At 43.1% G+C, this 19,776-nt stretch overlaps 1 protein-coding gene across 4 annotated transcripts in view; it reads left to right on the top strand.

Annotated features, from left to right (window-relative positions):
* Positions 1–5,764, top strand: part of LOC108697307 (vesicle transport through interaction with t-SNAREs homolog 1A) — a 154,738-nt gene extending 148,974 nt beyond the window's left edge. For all 4 annotated transcript variants that reach the window (XM_018227231.2, XM_018227230.2, XM_018227229.2 and 1 more), the window contains one exon: positions 5,023–5,764. Coding sequence is in view for 2 of the 4 variants with exons in the window: in XM_018227229.2 (XP_018082718.1) it covers positions 5,023–5,116 (94 nt within the window). In the remaining 2 variants the exon portion in view is untranslated. The remainder of the gene's footprint in view (positions 1–5,022) is intronic.
* Positions 5,765–19,776: the final 14,012 nt, after the last annotated feature.

The raw sequence follows: 19,776 nt of genomic DNA, 5'->3' as shown, positions 1-19,776 counted from the left end.
GTGTCTCCTCGTTACATGGATAGAACCCCCTTTCCCAGGCCGGGGTAGTTGCAGCTGGGGGGCCCCTTACAGTTAATGCGACCGCTGCTAAATAAGAGACAGGTGTCACGGGGGCATCACAATGTGACAGAGAAAGAGAGAGAGACATGTGAGACTGAACCAGAGTAGATGTCAAGCTCTGCGGCACTAATGAGTGTAACACCAAGTGCATCTGTAATTGGATCATACACAGTCATGTCTGTCTCTTCCGAGTGTCACAGTCGTGTCTGTCTCTTCTGAGTGTCACAGTCGTGTCTGTCTCTTCTGAGTGTCACAGTCGTGTCTGTCTCTTCCGAGTGTCACAGTCATGTCTGTCTCTTCCGAGTGTCACAGTCGTGTCTGTCTCTTCTGAGTGTCACAGTCGTGTCTGTCTCTTCTGAGTGTCACAGTCGTGTCTGTCTCTTCCGAGTGTCACAGTCATGTCTGTCTCTTCCGAGTGTCACAGTCGTGTCTGTCTCTTCTGAGTGTCACAGTTGTGTCTGTCTCTTCCGAGTGTCACAGTCGTGTCTGTCTCTTCTGAGTGTCACAGTCGTTTTCTGTCTCTTCCGAGTGTCACAGTCGTTTTCTGTCTCTTCCGAGTGTCACAGTCGTGTCTGTCTCTTCCGAGTGTCTTTCTCTAGTTTTGGGGGGTCACAATATTGGGGAACTGCTCTTTCCTCACTGTCTCTCCTGCCCCAGTAGAAATGTAGGAAGAATTAGAAATAACTCCAGTAATATCTCCCCATATAGAGATTTATTATAGGCTCCGCCCCTCAGGTGTAAATGCCCAGGAGCAGTAACCCATAGCAACCGATCAGCATCAAACATCTTATTGGTTGCTATGGGTTACTGCCCGTGAGCAAACTTAGTACATTTTATTACATATGTGAGTCTGGATCGAGTCACCAGCTCTGATAGGGTTAATCAAAGCCTAAAAACGGACTTATTGGGTGAAGCAGACTAGAGGCGACCCCAATTCTCCTGACCCCTCGTTCATGGAGGACCCCCCATTGTAAGACAAGGAAAGAGGAGGATCCAGGAATCTATGGAACGTTCCAGATGAATTCACCCCCCAAGGATTATTCCCTTAGAGACGATGAAACTCGGGAATCAGAAATGTCGGAGCAGCAGCAGCTACAAAGGGTTAATCTGCATTAGGAACTGGGGTGTTTGTGCCTCGTGTTCCCCCAATTCACCGCTAATCAGATTCCGCATTTAAATGAACAAGTATTTGCCCTCGGGCTGCTCCTGGTGCTCCATTGGGCGGCTTCTTTCTAATGTAGATTTTGTCTTCAATTATTTACTCTGTAAACAGCGGCACTGACACAACTCACTGTCTGTTATTTCTTTATTTACACCAATGTGTCCCACCTCCTCCCATAATGACTCCTACTGACCCAGCAAGCTTGCACTCTTTCTCTGCCCAAGTCTCTCAGTTGCCCCATAGGGGTATCAATGGGAAGCTCTGGGTCTTTTTATGTCTTGAAAGAAAGGCTGGAAAGAAAGATCTCTAATATTACTCTTGTTAGAAAAGGGACTGTTCCTGCTGAATTGTGCTTAGTACAGGGAATACCTGTGCTGCCATAGTTTTATGGGATCTCTCTGTACAGATTATGACCAAATTAAGGGGCTGTTCCTGCTGAATTGTGCTTAGTACAGGGAATACCTATGTGCCATAGTTTTATGGGATCTCTCTGTACAGACTATGAGCAAACTTAGGGGCTGTTCCTGCTGAATTGTGCTTAGTACAGGGAATACCTATGTACCATAGTTTTATGGGATCTCTCTGTACAGACTATGAGCAAACTTAGGGGCTGTTCCTGCTGAATTGTGCTTAGTACAGGGGATACCTATGCTGCCATAGTTTTATGGGATCTCTCTGTACAGACTATGAGCAAACTTAGGGACTGTTCCTGCTGAATTGTGCTTAGTACAGGGAATACCTATGTACCATAGTTTTATGGGATCTCTCTGTACAGACTATGAGCAAACTTAGGGGCTGTTCCTGCTGAATTGTGCTTAGTACAGGGAATACCTATGTACCATAGTTTTATGGGATCTCTCTGTACAGACTATGAGCAAACTTAGGGGCTGTTCCTGCTGAATTGTGCTTAGTACAGGGAATACCTATGTACCATAGTTTTATGGGATCTCTCGGTACAGACTATGAGCAAACTTAGGGGCTGTTCCTGCTGAATTGTGCTTAGTACAGGGAATACCTATGTACCATAGTTTTATGGGATCTCTCTGTACAGACTATGAGCAAACTTAGGGGCTGTTCCTGCTGAATTGTGCTTAGTACAGGGAATACCTATGTACCATAGTTTTATGGGATCTCTCTGTACAGACTATGAGCAAACTTAGGGGCTGTTCCTGCTGAATTGTGCTTAGTACAGGGAATACCTATGTACCATAGTTTTATGGGATCTCTCTGTACAGACTATGAGCAAACTTAGGGGCTGTTCCTGCTGAATTGTGCTTAGTACAGGGAATACCTATGTACCATAGTTTTATGGGATCTCTCTGTACAGACTATGAGCAAACTTAGGGGCTGTTCCTGCTGAATTGTGCTTAGTACAGGGAATACCTCTGTACCATAGTTTTATGGGATCTCTCTGTACAGACTATGAGCAAACTTAGGGGCTGTTCCTGCTGAATTGTGCTTAGTACAGGGAATACCTATACTGCCATAGTTTTATGGGATCTCTCTGTACAGACTATGAGCAAACTTAGGGACTGTTCCTGCTGAATTGTGCTTAGTACAGGGAATACCTATGCTGCCATAGTTTTATGGGATCTCTCTGTACAGACTATGAGCAAACTTAGGGGACTGTTCCTGCTGAATTGTGCTTAGTACAGGGAATACCTATGCTGCCATAGTTTTATGGGATCTCTCTGTACAGACTATGAGCAAACTTAGGGACTGTTCCTGCTGAATTGTGCTTAGTACAGGGGAATACCTATGCTGCCATAGTTTTATGGGATCTCTCTGTACAGACTATGAGCAAACTTAGGGGACTGTTCCTGCTGAATTGTGCTTAGTACAGGGAATACTTATGCTGCCATAGTTTTATGGGATCTCTCTGTACAGACTATGAGCAAAATCAGCATAGCCCATTGTACCCCAAATCTTAAGCCAATGAAAGTGCAGCAAGGGGCCCCAGGCCTAAGTTAGTGCCCCACTTCTTCTGTCTCCGACCCCCCAGAAAGTACATTTCTAAGGGGATTTTCTGCTGAAATAACCCTTTGTGGTACATCCGTCAGATCGTGACTGGCACTTGGTCTCTAGAAGCTTTTTCTCTGTATTTCATGGATTTTTGGGAATTGGGGAAATATTTATTTTTCCCTTCGATTGTCTGGTTGGTAAATGAGCCTAAAAGAATGGGGTGAGCGGTTTTAGTGAGAACTGCCAGTGCTGAGGCTCCAATAGATGTTAATTAGCCGGACAGGCACTTTCCTGGCCCATCTGTCAGTTGTCAGTGAGCCCTTTGCTGGGGACGTGTGTCTGTCCGGGGGGGGGGGGGGTGATAGATGAGCACGAGGCCCCCCATTCATCTCCTGTCGGCGCGGGGGGGGCAGTTGCACTGAAGCAGTTTAGTGGAAGACGTGTCAGTAAATGTGATCACTTTGTAAACTGTCAGAATCCAGAGCCGGCCCTTTAACTGCAGCAACTGCCACCAGTCCGTTCCCTCGGGGGTCAGGAATTTGGGGGGCAGAGGAAATGACTAAGTAAAATAAATGGAGAATAAAAATAAAAAGAGATTCTGTGACGTCCGACATTTGTCATTTTGTCTGATTGATATTGGGGGCCAAGGCTAAATGCCCCCCAACACTTACCCTGAATTTAACATCCCCCCATGTCCTTCCACATACGTTACTAACGGGGTCACTCACAACTCCCAGCAGGCTCACTGCAAATAACACCGCACGTGGCCACACCCACAACACACTCAGGCCACTCCCACTACTGACCCCATATCTGAATGTTCAGTGAATAAGCCCCACTCTTAATTACACCCCAACTTCTCTCTGTACAGAACTTACTGGCGTCTCCTGCTGTAAATTCCCCTGACATCGATTATTGGGCAACACAATGAAAAGTGCAGTTCCCTTGTAGCTCGAGTTGGAATTACCTTTCCTTCTCTTACACCAATCACCCTGTGTTTCACTTCTATCCCTGTATTGCACTACTCTCCCTGTCTTCTGCTACTCGCCCTATGTACCAATACTTGCCCTATGTTCCGCTATTCGTTCTATGTTCCACTACTCACTCAATGTTCCACTACTCACTCAATGTTCCACTACTCACTCTATGTTCCACTACTCGCTCTATGTTCCACTACTCACCCTATGTTCCACTACTTGCCCTATGTTCCACTGCTTGTTCTATGTTGCACTACTCGCCCTATGTTCCACTACTCACCCTATGTTCCACTACTCACTCTATGTTCCACTACTCGCTCTATGTTCCACTACTCACCCTATGTTCCACTACTCACTCTATGTTCCACTACTTGCCATATGTTCCACTGCTTGTTCTATGTTGCACTACTCGCCCTATGTTCCACTACTCACCCTATGTTCCACTACTCACTCTATGTTCCAATACTCACCCTATGTTCCACTACTCTTTCTATGTTCCAATACTCACCCTATGTTCCACTACTCGCCCTATGTTCCACTACTCGCCCTATGTTCCACTACTCGTTCTATGTTCCACTACTCGTTCTGTGTTCCACTACTCGTTCTATGTTCCACTTCTCGCTCCATAGTTGATGAGGAGCAATGGGAGCCGCACTGAAATGAATGGGTGACTATTTGACATTTCTGGGAGTTGCCATAGTGTTTGTGATGTTTAAAGGAACCTGGTGACTAGAGTGAAAACACTTGGCCATAATGAAACACTTGTATTTATATATTCTGAGTATAATAATGTTCCTGTAATTATTATTAATCTTCCTCAATGTGAGTATTTGGGACTGACAGAATCTCTTTTCTCTTCAGGATCATCCAGAATCGAGTGTTGGTTGTGATCCTGGGAATCTTCATCGTCTTCACTATTATTATGGCAATTTATTTCTCCATTCGGAGACACTGATGTAGCCACGCCCCTCTCCCCCTGATTGGTTCCCTCAGTGCTGTCTTGTCCAATGAAGACGAATTATTGTATTGTCCAATCACACGGACTGAGCTCCCACCCGACGGCACCGCAACAGAACCCCCTGTCCCCCTCTCCTGTGTTATTTTAGGACTTAACCTGTAATTAACCTGTTTCTCGTTATTTAATTAAACTCAGTGTTTTTAGACTCACTGCCCCTTTTTATATGGTAATGCCCCCCTGTACCCACAATGCCCTTCCATGGAAACCATCATATGGGTCAGAGACAACTGGACCCTAGTGACCCGACTACATACGTGATACTACATACGTGATACATGACTTCATATGATAAAGGACACGGGTTTCATGGACCATTGAGGCTCAAGGAGGACAAGGTGAGAAGTTATTGGGCCTCACTATGATAGAGCCTGTGCCATCATCAATAAACCCACGTCTGACACTACAATGTATGTTTCCCCCCATGGAGTTTGTCATTGGAACGGTCCAACAATCCAGTGTTAATTGTGTTTGTGCTGATTGACAGCTGTCACTTCCATGGCAACGTCGTTGTGTTTAGGGAAAAACCACTGGATCCTGCTCACGTTATTGATGATATGGGAATAAACACATTTGTTTTGCCTGAAATCAGCTCTAAAGAATATATTTGGTCATGTCAGAGACGGACAGAAAAGGAGCCTGAGCAGATTAAGTCATCCCGTGACATCATAGTTTCAGGCTCCATTCATTGGTCCAGTTTCTTGCTGGAGGCCATGAGTTGGCAGTTGAGGGAATGACTTTTATTTAATGATTATTTGCAACACAAATGGAGCCTGCACAGTTCATTGGATAAAATCTAAGACTGCATCATCCTATGACATCACAGTTTAAGTTCATGTTAATTGGCTGAATTCCTTACTCAAGTTACAGGGAGGAGAGTTTATTGATTCTCTTTTAGTAGAAGTATTTTCACAAGAATTGGACAATTATGGGATGGGATTTGGATGGGGGAGGGGAATAAAGATCTCGTTGTAAGATCCAGTCATGGGGAAAGCGCTGAAGTCTTGTTTGTCGCGGTCGGTGGGAAGATCTGACGAGCCGCCATATTGATGCCGCCATATTGATCTCTATGCGATTGGTCTGGTGAAATAGACTTCCACATTTGCTGCTTTGAATTACAAATGAATTGATCTGCCCCAGTCAAGAGATTTCTATCAAGATTCATGAGTCGCAATGTTTATGTGGTTGGGATTTAAGGGCAAAGTAGTTAAAATGTGGGAAACTGAAGCAAAATCACCGCAGTTTATTATTGGAAAACAACAATCTGATCATGTGATTCTCTGGTTCTTATCAATGGGAAGCGCTGGCTCCTGGTCATGTGATGAGCCCCAAACTGCCTGTCTGTCTGGAGGGATAAATGGCATCTCACTATCTGTCAGTCTGATGGACAAGTGGGGGCTGGGCAGTTTCAGGGGAACACTCCCTGTCTGACTGTATAATGCCAATGGGAACGTCTGGTGAAGGAGGAATAATGGGCCGGGGCTGTTTAAACAGTTTGGTTCAGGGTACCAGCAGCAAAATTATATTGGGGACAGACCCCGTACCCGTTGGGGGAAGCAGTAGTGGGTGATCTGAGACAGACGGGTTTGCTGAGATGGGAAGAACCTGACTGCACAAAGCCCTCAACCCAACTGAACCCCTTTGGGATAAATTAGAACCCTGATTGTGAGCCTGATCCCCAACATCAGTGTCCAACCTCACTAATGCTCTTGTGGCTGAATGGAAGCAACTCCCAGCAACAACTCCCTGCAACACTGTTCCAACATGGAGCGGGGACCTTCCCAGATGCACTGGGGCAGTTATAGCAGCAAAGGCAGGGGCAACTGAGAGTGGGATCAGATCTGAAAAGCCAGGACTTTACATTTCCATGGGGGGCTGATATGACATTTTTTTTTCAGTGACTCCTCCTCTATTTTTGGAGCGAGGAAATCCTGACCATTGAGTTGGGTAACGTCTCATGTGACAAAAGCCACTGGTTTCAATGTTCTCTCTGGGGAATTCTTCTCTATAACTGATTGAAATACAAGTAAATGTTATGAGGGGCTGTTGGTTCTCAGTGCAGAATGTGACCTGGCTAGAAGTGCTGAGCCGTCTGTACCACAGAGCTAATGCTCTACACTCAATGCTTATTTGAGTCGTTAGGAGATGTTACAATTATGAGTCCAGTGGAACTGCCTCAGTGGGGAGGTCCACAGTGCATGTTGGGGCAGGGGGTGGTAGTCAGACACCTTAATAGTGAAGTTATGAGGATCAGGTTGATCTGGGGGTTTTTTAAGGTTGCAAAAGGCTAATAAAATCCTTCATGCATCCAAATCCTCCACCTGGAGCACCCCCCCCCCCAAAAAGTTCTTGAAGGCATGGGGACACCTTGAAGTCTATCCAGTAAAATAGAGTTTAACATCATCACCACAAGGTTGGGTGATGTTTTCAAGGGAGAATGACCCAAATTCCTTGAAATAACCTGCCGATTCCTCTTAGACATCAGTGGAGTTTTTAAGATAAAACACAAGATAAGGATCTTCATGGAACGGCCCATTGTGTAATATTAAATCTACAATGCAAAGTAAAAGTAGAACCTCGTAAAGAGATAAGTCAGTTCGTTGTATAACAAGAGGGGTCATTTAACATGGACTTGGCAGTCCTGTTGAGTCTTTCTGTGGCACAAAGAGGCTTCTGAGCAACTGCCCAATAAGAACTTCTGTGGGTGGAGTAAAGTTCTTCGTACATCGTACCAGGAGAAGCAGACTGACCTGATTTACACCATGCACAAGTATATTTAGAAGAAGAAGGCTTTACAAAACTTCATCAAATAAGAGGGTGTTGATAACCTGCAGGTGGAAACTAAGGTTCATATTGGGGCAGGAGGTGGTTGGATCAGGTTCATCTGGTTATCATCATCATCATCATTTATTTATATAGCGCTGTCAAGTGCTTACGTTATGCAGATGTTTCAAGGTTTTCACAGGGCTAATAAAATCCTTTATGTCCAAATCCTCCACCTGGAGCACCAACCCCCAAAACGTTCTTGAAGGCATGGGGACACCTTGAAGTCTATCCAGTAAAAGAGAGTTTAACATTATCAACACAAGGTTGGGTGATGTTTTCAAGGGAGAATGACCCAAATTTCTGTGGCACGATGAGGCTTCTGAGCAACTGCCCAATAAGAACTCCTGTGGGTGGAGTAAAGTTCTTACATCGTACCAGGAGAAGCAGACTGACCAGATTTACACCATGCACAAGTATATTTAGAAGAAGGCTTTACAAAACATGAAGCACACCAGCCCCAAAAGGTTCTTTTTTTTTTATTTTTTGAAACGTGTTTATTATTTTCCATAAACAAGACAATAATGGAGCAGGAATTCTGAAATATTGAATGTAGCAATATACAAAAATAATAACGAATGATAATCTTCATGAACCAACTTAGAGCAATAAAGATCCAACATAGATCATAAAAATAAAAATGAAAATTACATTAGAGCAAATAAAAAATAAATAATATATTAAATCACTTAGAACCTGAAATGGGAAATAACTAGATAATTTTGACTTTCAATTATCATGTTCAGATGACTTTATGAATCCCAATTTAGTCAGCAATTCCTTTTTGGGTTAATGAAATAAATCCAGGTCTCTGGGCCATAGACAATGAAAAGAATAGGAGGATTTTTTTTGTCAGAATTATATCTAAAAGCTTCGCATAATTGACTAAGAGAAGCAGGAACTTCCATTAAAGGGACTTCCTTCTCAAAAAGTTCTTGAAGGCATCAGGACACCTTGAAGTCTATTCAGTAAAAGAGAAGCCACCACAAGGGTTTTTAGATGATATTTTCAAGAGTAAAACTTCATCAACTCAATTGGGTTCAGAACCAGGCAGCCTCCCACCAACAATCACCTCCAAGACATTTGTGCCCTTTATTCCAGGTGACACAACAAACGCTCAACCAGAAGAACTGACACCTCTTTATATTATTGACTTGGGATTCCTGGATGAGTTTTTGGCCTCCTTGAGATGATCGTCTCCAACCTTCTTCCTAATCTGGAATCTAAAGGCCCATCATTGTGCAGATTCAATTCTAAAGACTTTATAACCGGGTTTTGATTGATGGAGGGACCGCGTGAGAGTCGGTGATGGAAGCCATTCGATATTCTCTTTCAGGCAACTTATTCTATTGTGGGGGTTTCCTTTATTTACTCGCCTTTGCTTCAGAGTACAAGGGGGGGCATCAAAGGCAGAAATTAATAGTGAGCAAAATAGTGCGGCTCTGAGTGTCCCACGCGGGGGCAGCGATACGGAGGGTTGTCATTAGTGAAGGAAAGAGAGAGAGAGAGGCACGGGGGGGGGGTTAGTCATAAGAGCAAAGGGTGACGGTCCCTCAGCCGCGTGATTAGGAATCTCATCATTACCAAAGCGCATGAGGCAAAGCAATGGCAGGTTTATAAAATAAAGGGGAGTCGGGGGGGGGGTGCATCTGTGCCGTACGTCTGTCTCTTTTTTACCTTTTTCTGCCTTTTTTTCCACCTCTCTCTCTCCCGGTTCTTTTCTTTCCAACTGTCAGATCATTTGAGTCTTTCCAATGCGAGGAAAACATCCGCCTGCTGCTGCATTTGAAGTTGTAATGGTGTCAAGAAGTCAGGACTGACTGACAGGCGTCATTCCCAGAGGGGCTCATTAAATGATAAAAACTTGACAAGGAAATAATTGAGCTTCACTTGCAACTTGCCAAATGTTTCCACGTTTTTATTTGCTTTCATTATTCGCCGCTCACGTTACGTTCATTAACAAATTGCATTAAGCAACCTTTAAGGACTAATGATTTGTTTATTGCTGCCCCCCCACCCCCTTTTTTTCCCTCCCCATTTGACTATTATTTAAACATTAGCTGCGTCACGCGGTACCTCGGTATCCAGCGCCCCCCCTTTCTCTCTGTCTCCGAGTAGCTGCGAGTAGCGATGGAATATGAAATAGATTATTCATTACCCGGCTCTGTGCTACTGATTTGGTTTCATGTAGCGAGTTCCGCAGAGAAAGATGAAAACTTGTCAAAAAATAGGTTATATCTTATTCTAAGGGGCAACAATAGCAGGAGCTACAGAGGCACTTTAATATTTCATTAACGATGGTGTTAACCCGTATAAACGACTCCGGCTGAATCGGGAGATTCAAGGAAATCATTTGCCTTAATTGGCTTCACTTTAATGATACAATGTGTCTGGATGGAGAACCCGCAGCATCATTCACCCCGTTTGTTTTCTTGGGGGGCAGTGGGAAAATAAACACTACAAAAAAATAAATAAAAAGCAACTACGGAACCGGATAAGTTCTAGATCCAACGGAACCAGCGGGGAATCCAACTCAACATTCTGGGCAATTGGGAAACGGCGGATTTTCAAATCAGTTGAATTGGTTTCTCTTATTATTTTTGATTCAAAAAAATGTAATTTTAAAATCTTTTGTTTCCCATTGTCAGTAAATAAATGTGAAGAGAAGTTTAATGTGCCAGGGAGATGTATATGGGAAAATAGTAAGAGACTGAGTAATTGGGCTGAGGGGTAAAATGACACAGTGACTGGTGCCAACAAATGGCTTTTTGAAACATTTACTGGCCCCCAAAGCAAAATGATTTTAGGGCCCAACCCAGATTTCTTCACTTCGAACTCCCTTTGGGGGTCCAACCATTGTTCTGGGCCTCCCCTTAGCTCATAACAAGGTTACAGATATATAGAAACATTGGGGTAACAGTCACCCTGCTATAGTTCCAGGGGTACCCAGGGCACAAATAATCACTCACCCCAAATCTCCCCCTAACTGACCTTCAGACTGGGCCCCCTTAGCTCATAACAAGGTTACAGATATATAGAAACATTGGGGTAACAGTCACCCTGCTATAGTTCCAGGGGTACCCAGGGTACAAATAAACACTCACCCCAAAAGAAGCCTTATTCTCTACGTATAGTGATTGTTATATTTCCTAATGGCTGCTCAGATGCAAAACACTTAGGGCAGAGTAAGTTGAGCTTGGGCCCAAATGTTACAATGAACCCGATACCCAATATCTTAAGCTGCCATCTTGAAAAGTCCAAATAAGGCCACTTACCTACATACCTGCGATCTACAGTGAATGTGTTTTGCCAGTCTCCATGAATTCCGATTCACATTCAGTTTATAAGAGACCATAGAACAAGGGATAATTCTGATACTGATGTCAGGTCTCGTGACTTCAAGCTGCTCCTGCAGGACAGGGTACAATTTTACACCTTGTGTATAACACCCACAAACATGCTTTAATGTTATAACAGTCGTTGTGTGGTGCAAATCTCATCCATTTTATTTTCAGTGGATCTCCGGAAATCCTAAAACAGGAAGGTAATTTAACTTCAGAAACAAAGGTTCATAACCTTTTAACAAGTTTCCCTGTTCATCCATCATGAATCCACATCTACCGACTGTCTGTAGTTGCCTGTATTGACCCCTAATGATCTCCAATGAAGGACCCCTAAGAAGACAAGTAATCCCTTTCCGTTGTCTCCAATACAAATAATGACACAATATAAAGACAGTAGGACAAGTTGGAGACAGTAGAACAAGATGGAGACAGTAGGGCAAGATGGAGACAGCAGGGTAATTTGGAGACAGTAGGGCAAGATGGAGACAGTAGAACAAGGTGGAGACAGTAGGCCAAGATCGAGACAGTAGGACAAGATGGAGACAGTAGGGAATGATGGAGAAGTTAGGACAATATAAAGACGGTACAAAAGGACAAGATGGAGACAGTGGGACAAGATAGAGACAGTAGGATAAGATGGAGACAGTAGTGCAAGATGGAGACAGTAGGACAAGATGGAGACAGTAGGGCAAGATGGAGATAACAGGGCAATATGGAGACAGTAGGGCAAGATGGATAAAGTAGGACAAAATGAAGACGGTACAGTAGGACAAGATGGAGATAGTAGGGTAAGATAGTGACTGACAGGCAAGATGGAGACAGTAGGGCAAGCTGGAGAAAGTAGGACAAGACGGAGACAATAGGGCAAGATGGAGACAGTAGGGAAAGATAGAGACAGTAGGACAAGATGGAGACAGTAGGGAAAGATAGAGACAGTAGGACAAGATGGCGACAGTAGGACAAAATGGAGACTGTAGGGCAAGATGGAGATTGTAGGGCAAGATGGAGGCAATAGGACAATATTAAGACAGTAGGAAAAGATTGAGACAGTAGGGCAAGTCTAATACAGTAGAGGATGGCGACAGTAGGACAAAATGGAGACAGTAGGGCAAGATGGAGATTGTAGGACAAGATGGAGACAGTAGGGCAAAATGGAGGCAATAGGACAATATTAAGAGAGCAGGATAAGATGTAAACAGTAGGGCAAGTCTGAGAAAGTAAAAGAGTCTGGAGACAGGAGGGCAAGAAGGCCAGCACTAGGGCAAGATGGAGACAGTAGAACAAGATGAACACAGTAGGACAAGATGGAGACAGTAGGGTAAGATGCCAGCAGTAGGGCAAGATGGAGACAGTAGGGCAATATGGAGACAGTAGGACAAGATGGAGACAGTTGGACAAGATGGGGACAGTAGGGTAAGATGCCAGCAGTAGGACAAGATAGTAGGACAAGATGGAGACTGTGGGACCAGATGGAGACAGTAGGACAGGATGGAGACAGTAGGGTAAGATGCCAGCAGTAAGGCAAGATGGAGACAGTAGGGCAAGATGGAGACAGTGGGACAAAATGGAGACAGTAGGGCAAGATGAAGATAGCAGGACAAGAAAGCAAGAGGAGTAAAATGGAGTTAGTAGGGAAAGATGAAGTGAAGACGACAACAGTAGGACAGTTTGGAGTCTCTGGGAATGAAGCGGATGGTTGAGATCTTCTGTATATCAGAGTTGTCCAACTTGAAGTCTTTCATTTCATATGGAAATTAGACTGAAGGCTATGAGGGTGTGGGAGTTGTACTTCATCAATAGCTGAAGGGTTGGGGATGTCAGAGTCCTACTTTATGTAATGATGTTGAGAAGGGATCAGCCAGTGCTCTGTGCCCCCGAGAAGGAAGGAGTTAAAGCCAAGGGGGAAGAGCAGGGAGAGAAAAACCAGGAACAATCGCTCTTTGTTTCTTTAGAGAAGAGAATATTTTCCCTTGAGATTCTCTTCCTGAAACTTCATACCTGGACATTCTGGTTCTGCAGTGATCTGTCTCCGTGGGTCAGGTAATTGGCAGTTTATTAGTACATATCAGTGAGCCTGGCACCAGTCTGGCAGCTCCTCATTTCAACCTTTGGGTATTTTGTCAGCATTGGTGACAGACGGACACACACGCAGGTGTAAGATAAACAACTATCCCCGTGTGTCTCCCTGTGACCTCTCTGTACAACTGTACCTCTCCCATCACATGGAGGTGCTACTAACACATCTTGTAGTTTATGTTATTCCCAAACTGCCATTACTCTCAGTCTGCCTGCCCACAACATGCCCTATTGCCATGGTCTGCTGTGTTATAATCCCCCTTCAAATAGACACTAAGCTGCATGATTTAGCCTACTCACAGCATGCTCTCTTGTCATAAAATTTTGGAAACCCCCAAATAATCCAGTTCAGCAGGAACAGCCCTAAACTACTCAAAGTCTGTACTTAGAGACATAAACTTCACAGAAGAAACATATTACTGGATATTGGAGACATCCTCCCAGTGGCTACTAAATCCCTACTCTTTGTACTGAGACAAGAGTGTGAGAACTCCCTGCACTGCTCATCACTCAACTCCCGGAGGTTTGTGGATATGATTTGGTCATGTGACAGTAGCCACGATGCCTACCTCTGGCTATGGTCATCTGGGCATCAGTGTTGGACTGGACCACCTTAACAGCAATAAGGTCCCTCCCCAGCCTCTTAAAACTCAACTTGTCTATTCACTTAAAATATCCCCCAATCACTTAAAATATCCTCATGAGGTGGGTGCATTCCTGGTACCCTGCTGGCCCAGTTGTACCTGGGGGAATGCCAGACAAAGCCTGGTGGGATTGGCTTAGAGAACAAGAGCCATGTACTACCTTCCAACATTGTAGTAGTCAAGGCTTGAAGACCAGGCCCAGGCAAATGGTCCTCTTGTGCCCGACTCATGAACACTGCTGGGGCATCTTGTTGGGGGGTCTAAAGTTAATGTGAAATTAGCATCAAGAAGCATTCACAAAAAGGCTCTGCAGCTCGGTATGGTTTGAGGTAAACATGTTTGAATAATGCTTATTCTAGTGCTCTGATTGGCTACTTATTGGTCTAACCTTGTGATTGGCTATAACTGGTTTAGCATTGTGAATGCTCTAACAATTCTATTTGACTACAGGTTGGTCTAACTATCCAGGCTAAAGATAACTATATAGTGAATAATGTACCCCATTTATAAGTAGTGCCATAACTAGAGGGGGGCGGGCGGGTTTCTCCAGCTTGCATTTCTATCTCTTTCTATCTCTTTCTTATCCTACTGTCTCCATCTTGTCATACTATCTCCATTTAGTCCTACTGTCTCCATCTTGTCCTACTGTCTCCATCTTGTCCAACTGTCTCCATTTAGTCCCACAATCTCCATTTTGTCATACTGTCTCCATCTTGCCCTACTGTCTCCATCTTGCCCTACTATCTCCATCTTGCCCTACTGTCTCCATCTTGCCCTACTGTCTCCATCTTGTCCTACTGTCTCTATCTTACACTACTGACTCCATCTTGCCCTACTGTCTCCATCTTGCCCCACTGTCTCCATGTTACGCTACTGTCTCCATCTTACCCTACTGTCTCCATCTTGCCCTTCTGTCTCCATCTTGTCCTACTGTCTCCATCTTGTCCTACTGTCTCCATCTTGCTCTACCATCCAAATATGAGGCTTTTTGACATTTACTGGACCCCCATGTGGCGCCAGTTATTTCATGTTGGATATTCCTCCACTGAGTAGTTCCAGGAGCTCTGGGCAATATTGGTGCAATCACAGGAGAAAACATTTCCATTCTTGTCTCCGGCTTTCAGATTCTTTCATATTTGGTTGCTCTGGAACCTTTCAGCCGAGCGACACTTTTGTGGGCAGATATTAATCAGTGATGAGAACATTTACCTTAAACAAAAGAACCATCTCTTTATTAATCTGCTTCCTGAGCGAAACATTCAGATAAATACCTGCCCCCCACCCCCCCCATACATCATAATGTCAGGATTTAATGGGCGATAATATCTATGTCACATTTATAGAGATGGGAAGCATCGCGCCTGAATATATATTTATATACACTGACTACTGAGTTTCTTCTCTATAATTCTTCACTTTAGTTTAACTCATTGCAGCCTGAAGAGCTCCGCTGTCTGTATTAGGCAAGGGCAGAAATTGCCCCAGGGCAGGAAGGGGGCTCCTTGGAGGCAAAAGTGTTGAAAAAATGCAAAAGGGAGAATATAGTTTGTCATAGTATTATCAGTATATTGATCAAGAAAGTTTGATCTACAGCCTCCAACAGAACCCTCACTTCTAGTATTTCCTGATGGTGGGAGGAAATGGTTCTGATCCATTAAAGAGGTGCATTGGTCTTTGGTCTCCTTGTTGAAAACCTGTAATGGTCCACTTTAGTAGAAGCTGGGGTACAGCTTTGCTGATCCATTACAAAGGCGCTGGTAGGACAAAAAGTACTGATCCAATGCAAAGGGGCCGGTAGGACAGTACTGATCTACTACAAGAACTGGTCAGGTAGAAACAATCAATAGCAAAGCTTCTGGGGAATGAATCAGGCAATATCTATTGCTTAACCTGGTGGGAGAGAAACTTTGCTAATCCACAACAAAGGTTCTGTGCTGATCCAAAACAGATGTACTAGAGGATATCTTTTACAGTCAGGGGTAGAAACTGCTGATCCATACAATGGGTTCTTGGGATGAACTGTTCTGATCTATTACAGAGAATGCTGGGAGAGAAGCTGTGATGATCCATTACTGAGGCTGAGGGAGTGAGGCTTTGCTGATCCATTATAAAAGGAAGATTGTGCTGATCCAAAATAGATGTACTGGAGGAGCAGCAGAAAAAATATTTGACAAACCAACCACAGCATGGGTTCTTGGGATGAACTCTGCTGATCTATTACAAAATATCCAGGGAGAGAAGCTGTGATGACCCATTACCAGGGAGAGAAGCTGTGATGACCCATTACTATGGAGAGAAGCTGTGATGATCCATTACTAGGGAGAGAAGCTGTGATGACCCATTACCAGGGAGAGAAGCTGTGATGACCCATTACTAGGGAGAGAAGCTGTGATGACCCATTACTAGGGAGAGAAGCTGTGATGACCCATTACTAGGGAGAGAAGCTGTGATGACCCATTACTAGGGAGAGAAGCTGTGATGACCCATTACTAGGGAGAGAAGCTGTGATGACCCATTACATTGCTGCTGGTAGGAAGGCTGTGCTGATCCAAAAAAAAATGTGCTGTAGAAGAAGATGTGCTGATCTTGGGAAATCAGGGTATAAACTGATCCATAGCAAGACGGGGTTTGGCCTGAACTATTCTTGAATGTTTCAGTCCTAGGAGGGAGAGGTGCTGATCCATTACTGGCACTGTTAGGAAAGTTCTGTTGATCCAAAACAAATAGAGGGAGGCAAGGGTAGCAGCATTGATGATCCATAAAATGTTTGGGGGCAATGCTGATCTCTTACAGGGGGCACTAACCAATACGGCCAATAAGACGGTAGTTCTGATGTAAGAGGAACGTTTATAAAGGGTGAAAGTTGAACCTCAGGGCAGTGATTATCTTTACTCTCCATTAGACACTGCAGATCTCCATCAAATTTACAAAGAAGGAAACATGAAGGATTTTAATGGTGTTTTGCTGAATAAGCCCCTTGATCTCCCGGGTCTGTAAGGAGCACAAACGCTTGCGTATTCCGACGCATAATTGCACCGTTTCTTTTGGCGTTGAGTCTTGAGTTCCCATGTGGGTCTCCTAATGTTTTACATGAAGGCCGGGCTGTGGCTCCTGATGGAGAGGTAGAACAATGGATCTCTGAGCTTTTACATCTCCAGCCTTCAGAACAATAAACGTGGGACTTTTGTTCACATTTGAAGGATTATGAGCCCAGGTGAATAGCGGCCGAGTATTGATTTCCCCTTACAATCGCTCCCGGATAACCCATTGTCTCATTTATTTTTAAAAGGAGGCTCAGGAGATTTTAACAGTGATTCTGCTGAAAATCAAGAGCCCTCCTTGACCTTAAATTGTAATTGTGCGCTAGATCAGAGCGGGGGGGGAATATTACCTTGTACTAAAGTGGCGCTGAATAAAATAGACTGCGTCCCTCCAGTTGTCTCTGCCATTGGAATCAAGGCAAGTCCAATAGAGGCTCAAGGATTCTTCTTTGTGTATTGGGAGCGTATAAAATGGGGTGAGAGAACGTTCCAGAACCCCCTCCACCCAGAAAATCTACCCATCATCAGATCTTCGTCATTAGACACAGGGTCAGGGGGTGCAAGGGCCAAAATACCCCCTACGGGGCTGAAATTTGCGTGTTCTTATGGTGGTGCAGTGGCAACAACACCCCTGTAATGGTCTCAGAATCAATGTGCCATAAGGAAGTAGAATTGATTCCACAATTCAGAGACTTAGGAATAGGGGTCCCTGTCTTTTTAGGGGGGCATGGCGCTATGGTACTGACACCCTTTGTACAGCAGGAAAAGTGGCAGTTGCTCAATCAGATTCGCCCGCCGTCTCTGAAGCACCATTGTTACCCTGGCAACTTCTGCTCTTCTCTCTTCCCTCAATAAAGAACATCTTTCCTTGCAAACCACTGAGCAATATAGTTCACACTTAAATATCAAAATGTGGGGTAAATACTTAAATTTAAATATTTATTACAATTTTGAAAATTCAAAAAAAAATGGCAGCTTAAATCCACAGAGCTTTATTAAAAGTCGCCTGTACATTCAACATTCATGCTTTTTTATTTTCATAGTTTTATAAGATTTTTTTAACATTTGAAAAATGTAAACATAATAGAGATAAAAAAAACAAATCTCAGTCACAAAATAGTGTTTTTTTATGATCAAATTTTGCAAAAAAAAAAAAAACAATTTAGAATATTGATGAATTAGCCTCCCAGGGAAATTTACTGTATTTTAATTTTCAATTTTGTCTTAATTTGTACAAGTTGCAGCAAATGATCTACCTTTTTAAATTCATGATTGAATTTTTGAAAAAGAAATATCGGTAAGGTTTTACGCGGCGAGATTTTTATTGGCTGAAAAACAAGTAGCATTTTTTCAACCCATTAAACTGATCAAAAGGTAAAACAGAAGGTTTCAATATAAAAGCAATTTTATTTTTGAGTTATTTTAAACAGTTGAAAATAGAAATTGGAATGTGAAAATGTGATTTTCATTGCGTTCAAGTAAATTAACACAGTTTTTCTGGTGTGTTTTTTCTACTAGCAAAGGACAAAAAAAATACAGTCCCAAAAAATAATAATAATAAAATAATTAGGGATGCACCCAAATCCACTATTTTGAATTCAGCCAAACCTCTGAATTCTTTGCGAAAGATTTGGCCGAATACTGAACTGAATCTGAATATGCAAATTAGGGGTGGGAAGGGGAAAACATTTTTTACTTTCTTGTTTTGTGACATAAAGTCATGGGATTTCTGTCCCTGCCCCTAATTTGCATATGCAAATTAGGATTTGGTTCAGCCGGGTCAAAGCATTAACCCGAATCTGAATCCTGCTGAAAAAGGCCGAATCCTAGCCGAATCCAGAACCAAATCCTGAATTCAGTGCATCCCTAATTATTATAAAATCTAATTGAAATTTTTTAAATCTACTAAACATCTTTCCACTTAAAACCTGGGGAGATTATTAAAAAAAAAATGTAAATAAAAGTTTTAAAAATTTAGTTTAGGGGCAAATGTATTCATTTTTGAGTTGTAATTTGCCGCAGTTACCACAACTTAGGTGAAATTGCAGTTTAGTCTGTTTTATCATATTTTTTAATATTTATGCAGGTTTTACATAGCGAAATCTTTATTTTCTTCAAACTTGAAAAACGTGAAACCTACTGAGACTTCAATTATTTTCTTATTTAAAGTAATTTTTTTTAAATATTGAAATGACCACTCCCAGACCTCAATCTGTTTTATTTGTAATTGCATTTGTTTGTTTGTTTTTTTCAAAATATAAAGATCTCAGCAGTTTTTGGGTGCTAAGATATTTATAGTTTGAAAAAAATGCAATCATGGGAAAAAAATGATTGTGAATTTTCTTGTCCAAATCGCGGCAAAACCATTTAATTTTTTTTTATTATTTTTAAATTTGTTTTAAAGATGTTTATTCACTTTGGATGAATTGTCCTGAGCAAGTTTAGCCCAACTCGGTAACTAGAAGGGGGGCCCCAGGCAAAGCCCAAACCCCGGGGCCCTGAATTTATTTAAAAAAATTTGTTCAGACATTTTCTCAATTATCACACAATATAATTGTAGTTTAATATTTAAAGGCCCCCCCTATAAGGGCCGGACCCCCACGAGTCTTCAGTGTATTAACCCTTCAGCTTCCAGAGAGGTGAGCAGGGTGAGTGCAACTAGTGGGGGGGGG

This window comes from Xenopus laevis, chromosome 7S, assembly GCF_017654675.1.
Source record: "Xenopus laevis strain J_2021 chromosome 7S, Xenopus_laevis_v10.1, whole genome shotgun sequence".
Lineage (NCBI taxonomy): Eukaryota > Metazoa > Chordata > Amphibia > Anura > Pipidae > Xenopus > Xenopus laevis.
Note: the sequence above shows the minus strand (reverse complement) of the source record. Positions and strands in the feature narration are given on the sequence as shown.